Source organism: Lolium perenne, chromosome 7 (assembly GCF_019359855.2).
Source record: "Lolium perenne isolate Kyuss_39 chromosome 7, Kyuss_2.0, whole genome shotgun sequence".
Classification (NCBI taxonomy): Eukaryota; Viridiplantae; Streptophyta; class Magnoliopsida; order Poales; family Poaceae; genus Lolium; species Lolium perenne.
In genome coordinates this window covers 221,017,755-221,029,303 of record NC_067250.2, presented here as the reverse complement: position 1 = coordinate 221,029,303, position 11,549 = coordinate 221,017,755, and the positions used below count along the sequence as shown (strand labels likewise).

At 44.0% G+C, this 11,549-nt stretch overlaps 1 protein-coding gene across 1 annotated transcript; it reads left to right on the top strand.

Moving 5' to 3' along the window:
• Nucleotides 1-1,728: 1,728 nt before the first annotated feature.
• Nucleotides 1,729-2,827, top strand: LOC127313606 (probable ascorbate-specific transmembrane electron transporter 2). Its single transcript, XM_051344095.1, has one exon. It carries the CDS (start codon nt 1,908-1,910, stop codon nt 2,628-2,630), a length of 723 nt encoding a protein of 240 aa, XP_051200055.1. The 5' UTR covers nt 1,729-1,907; the 3' UTR covers nt 2,631-2,827.
• The last annotated feature ends 8,722 nt before the right edge of the window (nt 2,828-11,549 follow it).

Below are 11,549 nucleotides of genomic sequence, written 5' to 3'. Positions count from 1 at the left end.
CGCATCGACATTTCTTCAAACAGGTTGCGGGCACGGCGACGAGCGACAAGCGCTTTGTGGGCTTCGTTTGCACGCCCATTAATGAGCCGCTCGCTAGGTAAGACTTACCGACCTCCAACGATGTGTCCCTCGACTACCGGGACGACACCGGTGCGTGCCCTGGTGAGCTTGGGGGCTTGTTGGCGGCCGAGTGCGAGCTCGTCGCTAGGGCGTTGGTTAGCATCTGACCGTTGATCATGAGCGTAGCTTGGGCGGCCATGGACTCGGCCTTATCGTGGGCATGAACTTGGGTGGCGAATGCGGGCCGTAGTGGTAGTGGCAGGCTTGTTCTTCACGTTGTCTCTGTGGCCAGCTCGCTTTCTCGATTCAACCACCCTCTCCTCCGTCGGGAGCTCTTTCTGTAGCTTGACCAAACCGGGCATGGCGACCTTTTTGGGTAACCGTGTCGAGGGATCTGGTACCGTTGCATAGGGAGCAGTGGCCGCGGCGGCGGGCATGGCGGGGGCACCGTGGCTACCATGCATGTATCGAACTAGGGTAGGACGACTGCGCGGGTGGCATCTAGGTAAGAGAATACAGGGGCCGAGAGTGTTTGGCTGCAGGGACCAAGACAAACAAGATGGTCGCGTGACGCGGGCTATCCGTTGGACTGTAAAACCATGCCAAATTTGGGTTAGGAATGTGCCTAAACGGACCTATCCGCGGGGCATGGTTCGTTTGCAGGTTGCCGTTGGGCCTTGTCCTTAGGTCGCACGGACAACAACGGACGAACATCATCTGTCCATTTGCGTGATTCCGTTGGATATGCCCTAACCAATGCGCCAGATGTCTAAACTGATGAAAAAAAACAAGAGAAGGCACAAACAATTTTATAGTAAATTACGCAAGATTGGATTGGAACTTAAACTCTAGTCTCTAACACTCCCTCCGTCTCAAAAAGAATGTCACATATTTGCCTTAATTTAGATGTATGAAGACATGACTCTAACTTAAAATTATAGTTTCTAATATTCATTCATCTCAAAAAGTATGTATAGTAGATTTATCTAAATTTTAATATATTCTATACATCTAAATTTAGACAAATTCATGACCTCCATTTTTTTGAGGGAGGGGTGCCATATAAAAATTCATACATGCAACGGACGCCAGTAATCAAAAGTCCCAAGTGATAAAGATAACTAAGCAATCCACCTACATGGACAACAAAAATGAAATCCACTACGCACGAGAGGGATTCGCTCTCGCTGGCCATTCCTTTGCTCCCCTTCCCCTCCGATTACCGTTCTGGCATCGCGAGGGGAAGGGGAGGACGGTTTTCTCTTGTGTGCGACGGACATATGTGTTTGGTAGTTACAGCGACGGCAGTTTGCAGCAGTGCAACCGTTTGTACGCGTGTTGATCTACATCGTCAAATAAAAAACTCACCCGGCGTATAAATTGATGACGCGGATGTGACGGCGTAGCAACGTAGCATCGAGACCTTGAAGGTGAAGCCCATCCGATCATAAATATGATGTTACCAGCGACGCGCGGGAGGCGACGCTGTCTGTGGTTCAGCTGAACCAGCCAGTCGATCGCTGAATCGCCTGGCCTGCCGTGGTGGCTTCCCCGATGGCCGATGGAATGAACATGAGACGCAGTCGACGACCATGACACATCACACATTCACAAAAATGAGAAGGAAACAAAGCAGTCCAGCTACAAAAAGATCGGTCGAATCCTCCCCCGTTCCATGCGTGGTCGTGGCGGCAAGAGCAACCACGTCCATATAAACGTAACCGCCGACTGCTCCACTGGCCATCGATCCAACCTACTACGTCTACGTGCACCTCCGACCGTCGTTTCAGTGCTATTCAGTTACGACTGGGAGTACGAACAGAGTGTCAGTCCTCCGTCCAAGAACGATGAAGCCAGCGGGGTTATCGCCGGCGCCCACCGGCAGGGCGGCGGGCGCGCGGACGCTGGCGGTGCACCTCCTGGCGGCGGCGGCCACGGCGCTGGTCCTGCTCTGGTGCATCGGCTTCCGCGGCGGGCTCGCCTTCCGCTCCAGCAACAAGCAGCAAATCTTCAACATCCACCCGCCGCTCATGCTCATCGGCTTCATCGTCATCGGCGGGGAGGCCATCCTCGCCTACCGCGTCCCGCTCCGCTCCGCCGCGTCCCGGGACGCCAGGAAGAAGGCGCACATGGCGCTGCACGGCGCGGCGCTGGCCCTTGCCTCCGTCGGCATCTACGCGGTCTTCAAGTACCACGCCGAGGCCGACATCCCGAACCTCTACTCGCTCCACGCCTGGCTCGGCATCGCCACCTTCGCGCTCTACGCGGCCCAGTGGCTCGCCGGCTTCCTCGCCTTCTTCTTCCCGGGCGCCAAGCCGGAGACCAGGCGCTCCGCGGTGCCGTGGCACGCCGTGCTGGGCTTCGTCGTGTTCGCGCTCGCCGTCGGCACCGCGCAGCTCGGCTTCCTCGAGAAGATGACCTTCCTGCAGGCATCGCCCTTGCGACTCGTCGCCAAGTACGGCGCCGAGGCGCTGCTCGTCAACTTCACCGCTATCGTCGTGCTCCTCCTCGGCGTCGCCGTAGTGCTCGCCACCGTGGACTTCGACGCGAGCAGATATGATGCCGAGTGACCCTGGGACGATCCATCAACGATCCAGGTTAACTGTGATTGTCACAACGCTATACTGTCCGCACCTGCTTATATCGATCTCACGCACGCACCTGTTAATTACTCCAGTACTGTGCAGACTGTTAATTAAATTTCTGAATTTGTCGTGTGCTGCGCATGTAGAACTGGAGACTGAAGTATGGATGCATATTTTGAGCATGGGTTTATGTTAGTATCTTCAATTCCCTGTGAGAGTATGTGTGTTTTATCTCTAAGAGCGAATTATGCATTTGTCACACTAATTACCCCATTTAGTGAAAAATCGTCTAGATTACGCATTTTAGAAGATTTGGACCGTCTAAAAATATCAAGACGATAGTGAGGAGTAGAACATATGGATTAAAGAAGTTTGGACATAATTGTCCATGAGGCCCTTCGATATTTACATATTTTATCACACCGCATCGACATATCATGCCTATGCTGCCGAACAATTACAAGCAAAATGTTAAATTAGGGCGAAACTATGTTTAAAGTCTTCTAAATGTGATATTTTGGTAGAAGCTCCACTAAATGGGGTAATAGGTGGCACAATTGCACAACTACAGGGTAAAAAGTAGAATTCACTCTATCTTTAATTATTAATTCATTTGTGTCGACTTTGCTGGGTAGGAAGTACATGAGCAAAAGTGTGTCGATTACGGAGGAACCAAGCAATTTTATACAAAGGGTTGTTGCTAGAAGATATCAACAAGAAACTATCTAGAAGACCATAGGACTAAAAAAGAGAGAAAAGAAAATAGAGCTACCAGATTATCTAAATCTCTCAACCCAATTCTTGAGCCCCGCACAAGACTTCCTAGAAGCCTTATGAACAAGAAGAGCCAGCTCTTTCTTGAATCTTTTCCTGCATCTATATAGATTGGGGGTGATGCCCTTGAAAATAAAACCATCCCTGGTCATCCAAATAGCTCATGCAGTTAACATAATCAATTCCATGATGAAAGGCACTTTTAATTCATTTTTGAGACTGACAATGATACTCTGAATGCCATTCTAGCGAGGAGGTGTCCAAGAGAGGCAGAGATATTGCCAACACAACTTAGCAAAGGGGCAATGGAAAAACAGATGATTTCTAGATTCCAGCTCATCATGATCACACATAATGCAGGAGTAGCTATCCATAAAGAAATTCTTCCTTTGCAACATTGCTCTGGTGTTCAGGCGATTATGGACCAGGAGCCAAAAGAAGACTTTATGCTTTTGCTGACAGCAGCCTTGCCACATCCATTTCAAAGCAGAAATTGTGCCCCCAAAATCCTTCAAGGAGCTATAAACACGGGAAACCTTTGGTGTCACCATATTACCAAAAACTATCCAAGTGTCAGTGCCCATAGCTGGCTCAAGGTCTAGGAGTAAAGCCTGAAAGAGGTGAAACTGCAGCAATGTTTCCCCAGATAAGGGCAAATAAAATAGATCAGAGGCCTCTGGCACAAGTAAAGCTTGCTTGATCGAAATTCCTTCATCCTTGCAGAATGAATAGAGATGTGGCCAAGTATCCTTGAGTGGCAGAGCGGACCATTTATCTTGCCATATTAAGATGGATTTTTCTTGAATGAAATCACACTGTGCTACCTCCTTGAAAGCTGGCAACAATTTTAAGCAGTCTCCCCGTCAGAAAGAAATATCTCTTGATCTTGTAGGAGGTAAAGAGGTAGAGTAATATAATTACCAAGACATCTTGACCGAGGAAAAATCAGATTTATTATAAAATTTATGCAGATATTTCATTAACGGACAGTTATTTTGCACTGAGAGATTCAAGACCCCTAACCCTCCTTGGTCCTTTAGCCTACATACAACACTACTAGGAAACTGCATATATGTGGCGCATGTTTTTTTATTTTTTGTGGCGCATATTCCGTGCGCCATAGAAGTCATGCCACTAAATTTTATTTCTGTGGCGCATATCTACATGCGTCATAGAATTATAAAACTTATGTAGCACACCAGGCAGGCATGCGCCACCGAAAGTTTTCTGTGGCGCACCCAGCGGTGGTGCGCCACATTTTTTTTTTGAATTTTAAAAAAAATGGCGGCCAGATCTAGATCTGGGGCGGCCACCAGATTTTTTTGAAATTTGCCGGAGGTGGGTGGGGTGGGTGGAGGAGGAGGCCGAGGAGGCCGGCCGGAGGTTGTGGGTGGGAGGGTGGAGGAGGGGGAGGAGGAGGAGGCCGACCGGAGGGGGTCGCCGAAGGTGGGGAGGAAGGGCGTCGCTGGAGGAGGAGGATGAGGAGGAGGAGGAGGTCACCGGAAGAGGAGGAGTAGGTGGTCGCCGAAGGAGGAGGAGGAGGTCACCGGGTGGTGGAGGAGGCCGGGTGTGGAGGAGGAGGGAGAAGAAGGGAGGAGAAGGGAGGAGAAGGGAGAAGAAGGGAGGAGAATGAGAAGTGGAAGTAGAGGTGGAGGAGAAGGTGAAGTGGAAGTGGAGGAGAAGGTGAAGTGGAGGAGAGGAGAAGAACGAGAAAAGAGAGAGGGAGAAGGGTGCCGCCGGATTTCAAATTCTATCCTAACAATTCTATGTCGCATGTGCATTTGGTGCGCCACAAAAAAATCGAGTTTTTTTTCAAAACCTAAAACCTGAAAATTTTCACACTTCCCTTTGGCAGTTTGAAAATCTAAAAATTGGCTAAGCGGGCAAACCCGAGTGAATTCAAATAGAAAATTTCGAGTAGATATATTTTCACATATTAAATCTTTTTTTTCGAGTTCGTATGCAACCAGAAATCCATTTTTACCGATACATGACGCAATTTTGCAAAACAAATCGAAATTCATGTTTGTTAATTCTCATTGAAACTAGATGACATAATACATGGGCACCTCGAATGATTTTATTTTTTGAAATTTGTATCTATTTCTTTTGTATTTTACAAATCTAAAAAAGACGATCCACAGGGGTGGGGGGCGTGCGTGGGGAGAAAAAGACACCCAGAAAACATTTAGTGGTGCATATAGCAATATGCGCCACATAAATGCACATTTCTGCAATATGCGCCACAGAATTGCGTATTTCTATGGCGCATATGGTTTGCATGCACCACAGAATACCAAAAATTTTATGGAGCATATGTTTTTATGCGCCACAGAAATATTTTTGTGGAGCACGCATTTTTAAATGCGCCACAGAATCCATTTCTATCTATAAAAGTTTTCTAGTAGTGCAAACTCCCATGCTGCCAATGGAGGATTTTTCTTCTGCAAATCTTTGTCTCTCCAAAGACAGTGTCTCCTGTACTTATCCACTTCAGTGATTACCATTGAAGAGATAAAACATGGGCAGGGAAGAGAGAACATGGTTAACCATCGTAAGCTTGGTCCCATAATTGAGGTACATAGGGCACTGCACAATTTGGATTAAGGGAAAAAATAATTCTTTACTTGGCTTGCTTGTGCTTAAAGGCATACCTAAGAGCATCTCCAACAGACGCTGTAAAAGGCGCACGCGGCAAAAAACCGCATGTTTGGCGCGTGCGGGCTGATGTCTACGCCCCCTCCTTTTCCTGTAAACAGTGTTGGGCCTCCAAGAGCAGAGGTTTGTAGAACAGCAGCAAGTTTCCCTTAAGTGGATCACCCAAGGTTTATCGAACTCAGGGAGGAAGAGGTCAAAGATATCCCTCTCATGCAACCCTGCAACCACAAAGCAAGAAGTCTCTTGTGTCCCCAACACACCTAATAGGTGCACTAGTTCGGCGAAGAGGTAGTGAAATACAAGTGGTATGAATGAATATGAGCAGTAGTACGGCGCCAGAAAAGTGCTTGTTGGCGTGCAGTTGATGGTAGTAATATTGCAGGAAGTATAAATGCAGTAAAACAGTAAACAAGCAGCGATAGCAGTATTTAGGAACAAGGCCTAGGGATCATACTTTCACTAGTGGACACTCTCAACATTGATCACATAATAGAATAAATAAATAGATGCTAGACTCTACACCCTCTTGTTGGATGATGAACACCACTAACTGTGTAGGATTACACGAACCCTCAATGTCGGAGTTAACAAGCTCCACAATATTCAATGTTCATATTTAAATAACCTTAGAGTGCATAACAGATCAACATAACCAAACCAAGTACTAACATAGCATGCACACTGTCACCTTCACACTACGAAAGGAGGAATAGATCACATCAATACTATCATAGCAATAGTTAACTTCATAATCTACAAGAGATCACAATCATAGCCTACGCCAAGTACTACACGACGCACACACTGTCACCATTACACCGTGCAGGAGGAATAAACTACTTTAATAACATCACTAGAGTAGCACACAGATAAATTGTGATACAAAACACATCGCAATCATAAAGAGATATAAATAAGCACTTCACTATGCCATTCATAACAGCGAATAAGTATTCTGTGAAATATAGCCTAAGAGACCCACACGGTGCACGCACTGTCACCTTTACACACGTGGGACAAGGAGTCTCCGGAGATCACATAAGTAAAATCCACTTGACTAGCATAATGACATCTAGATTACAAGCATCATCATATGAATCTCAATCATGTAAGGCAGCTCATGAGATTATTGTATTGAAGTACATAGGAGAGAGATGAACCACATAGCTACCGGTACAGCCCCGAGCCTCGATGGAGAACTACTCCCTCCTCATGGGAGACAGCAGCGTTGATGAAGATGGCGGTGGTGTCGATGGAGAAGTCTTCCGGGGGCACTTCCCCGTCCCGGCGGCGTGCCGGAACAGAGACTCCTGTCCCCCAGATCTTGGCTTCGCGATGGCGGCGGCTCTGGAAGGTTTTCTCGTACCGTGGCTTTTCCCTATCGTGTTTTAGGTCAGGGACCTTTATATAGGCGAAGAGGCGGCGTCAGAAGGTCAACGAGGCGGTGACACACTAGGGGGGCGCGGCCAAGGCCTGGGCCGCGCCGCCCTGGCGTCTGGTGGCCCTGTGGCCCCCCTCTGGCCTCTCTCGGGTGTTCTGGAAGCTTCGCGTGATCCTAAGATGCTGGGCGTTGATTTCGTCCGATTCCGAGAATATTTCCTTACTAGGATTTCTGAAACCAAAAACAGCAGAAAACAGCAACTGGCCCTTCGGCATCTCGTCAATAGGTTAGTTCCGGAAAATGCATAATAATGACATATAATGTGTATAAAACATGTAGGTATTGTCATAAAACTAGCATGGAACATAAGAAATTATAGATACGTTTGAGACATATCAAGCATCCCCAAGCTTAGTTCCTACTCGCCCTCGAGTAGGTAAATGATAACAAAGATAATTTCTTAAGTGACATGCTATCATAATCTTGATCATACTATTGTAAGCATATGTAATGAATGCAGCGATCAAAACAATGGTAATGACATGAGTAAACAAATGAATCATAAAGCAAAGACTTTTCATGAATAGTACTTTCAAGACAAGCATCAATAAGTCTTGCATAAGAGTTAACTCATAAAGCAATAAATCAAAGTAGAGGTATTGAAGCAACACAAAGGAAGATTAAGTTTCAGCGGTTGCTTTCAACTTATAACATGTATATCTCATGGATAGTTATCAATGCAAAGTAATATAACAAGTGCAATATGCAAGTATGTAGGAATCAATGCACAGTTCACACAAGTGTTTGCTTATTGAGGTGGAGAGAAATAGGTGAACTGACTCAACATAAAAGTAAAAGATAGGTCCTTCAAAGAGGAAAGCATCGATTGCTATATTTGTGCTAGAGCTTTTATTTTGAAAACATGAAACAATTTTGTCAACGGTAGTAATAAAGCATATGTATCATGTAAATTATATCTTACAAGTTGCAAGCCTCATGCATAGTATACTAATAGTGCCCGCACCTTGTCCTAATTAGCTTGGATTACCGGGATTGTCATCGCAATACACATGTTTTAACCAAGTGTCACAAAGGGGTACCTCTATGCCGCCTGTACAAAGGTCTAAGGAGAAAGCTCGCATTTGGATTTCTCGCTTTTGATTATTCTCAACTTAGACATCCATACCGGGACAACATAGACAACAGATAATGGACTCCTCTTTAATGCATAAGCATTTAGCAACAATTAATGTTCTCATATGAGATTGAGGATATATGTCCAAAACTGAAACTTCCACCATGATTCATGGCTTTAGTTAGCGGCCCAATGTTCTTCTCTAACATTATGCATGCTCTAACCATTAAATGAGTGGTAAATCTCCCTTACTTCAGACAAGACGGACATGCATAGCAACTCACATGATATTCAACAAAGAGTTGATGGTGTCCCCAGAAGCATGGTTATCGCACAACAAGCAACTTAATAAGAGATAAAGTGCATAAGTACATATTCAATACCACAATAGTTTTTAAGGCTATTTTGTCCCATGAGCTATATATTGCAAAGGCGAATGATGGAAATTTAAAGGTAGCACTCAAGCAATTTACTTTGGAATGGCGGAGAAATACCATGTAGTAGGTAGGTATGGTGGACACAAATGGCATAGTGGTTGGCTCAAGGATTTTGGATGCATGAGAAGTATTCCCTCTCGATACAAGGTTTAGGCTAGCAAGGATATTTGAAACAAACACAAGGATGAACCGGTGCAGCAAAACTCACATAAAAGACATATTGTAAACATTATAAGACTCTACACCATCTTCCTTGTTGTTCAAACTCAATACTAGAAATTATCTAGACTTTAGAGAGACCAAATATGCAAACCAAATTTTAGCATGCTCTATGTATTTCTTCATTAATGGGTGCAAAGTATATGATGCAAGAGCTTAAACATGAGCACAACAATTGCCAAGTATCACATTACCCAAGACATTATAGCAATTACTACATGTAGCATTTTCTGTTTCCAACCATATAACAATTAACGAAGCAGTTTTAACCTTCGCCATGAACATTAAAAGCTAAGAACACATGTGTTCATACGAACCAGCGGAGCGTGTCTCTCTCCCACACAAGCATTTATTCAAACAAAAATAAAAACAAGAAACATACAGACGCTCCAAGTAAAGTACATAAGATGTGACCGAATAAAAATATAGTTTCAAGAGAAGGAACCTGATAATTTGTCGATGAAGAAGGGGGTGCCTTGGGCATACCCAAGCTTAGATGCTTGAGTCTTCTTGAAATATGCAGGGATGAACCACCGGGGCATCCCCAAGCTTAGACTTTTCACTCTTCTTGATCACATTGTATCATCCTCCTCTCTTGACCCTTGAAAACTTCCTTCACACCAAACTCAAAACAACTCATTAGAGGGTTAGTGCATAATCAAAAATTCACATGTTCAGAGGTGACACAATCATTCTTAACACTTCTGGACATTGCCCAAAGCTACTGGAAGTCAATGGAACAAAGAAATCCATCCCACATAGCAAAAGAGGCAATGCGAAATAAAAGGCAGAATCTGTCAAAACAGAACAGTCCGTAAAGACGAATTTTAAAGGGGCACCAGACTTGCTCAAATGAAAATGCTCAAATTGAATGAAAGTTGCGTACATATCTGAGGATCACTCACGTAAATTGGCATAATTTTCTGAGTTACCTACAGAGAATTTTGCCCAGATTCGTGACAGCAAAGAAATCTGTTTCTGCGCAGTAATCCAAATCTAGTATGAACCTTACTATCAACGACTTTACTTGGCACAACAAAACACAAAACTAAGATAAGGAGAGGTTGCTACAGTAGTAAACAACTTCCAAGACACAAATATAAAACAAAGTACTGTAGCAAAATAACACATGGGTTATCTCCCAAGAAGTTCTTTTCTTTATAGCCATTAAGATGGGCTCAGCGGTTTTGATGATGCACTCGCAAGTAATAGTATTTGAAGCAAAAGAGAGCTTCAAGAGGCAAATTCAAAACAAATTTAAGTCTAACATGCTTCCTATGAAGAGGAATCTTGTACACAAATGAATTCATGAAGAACAAAGTGACAAGCATAAGAGGATAAAACACGAGTAACTTCAAGATTTTCAACATAAAGAGGGGAAACTTAATATTATTAAGATACATATAACCATATTTGCCTCTCTCATAATAACTTTCAGTAGCATCATTGATGAAATCCACAATATACCCATCACTTAAAATATTCTTATCATGGTTCATATGCATAGAAGTATCATTAAATTTGGCATAAGAAAAGTTATTCTCATTAATAGTAATTGGAGCAAGATGATTATCAAGAATTTGAACATGGTAAACAAGTTGCATATTAAAAGAATTGTTTTTGGTAATCCAATCATGACTATGACAAGTTTCATAAGGATAGTTATAACCTATATCATAGCATTCTTTATAATAATCATCAAAGATCGGAGGCACAGTGTCATCATAAGAAATAGAATAGTTATCTTTCGCAGTCGGTCTGTCTATGGCCATACCATCATTGTTATTAGAAGGAGATGTATCAAACACATAATGATCAGTAGCAAAAGGATTTTCAAACACCTCTTCCCCAAGCTTAGAGCTTTCTATATCATTATGGGAGGAAGCATGGATAGCACTGACACTATGGCAATTATTGTCATCATCATTTTCAGAATTAGTTTCCCGGAGATTTGCAATATCAAAAGTAGTGTGCTCATTCAAATCATGATCACTAATGTATGTAAAGGGCATAGGAAGATCATCGTATTCAGATTCATTATCACAATAATCATTAGGAGCAACATACTTACGGTTACCTAGCGTTATCTCATTCACGCGGGAATATGCTGTTACCTCCTTCTTTTTATTCTCCTTCTTCTTCTTCTTCTTCTTCTTCTTCTTCGTTCCCTTCTTCTTCTTCTTCTCTTCCTTCTCCTCATTCCCTTCTTTAGGAGGAAGAGGCTTGAAGGGTGGCTTGTCCGCATAATCTGATTTACTTTCAGAAACAATAGAAGAAACTTGGGAGGATCCCTCCTTTTC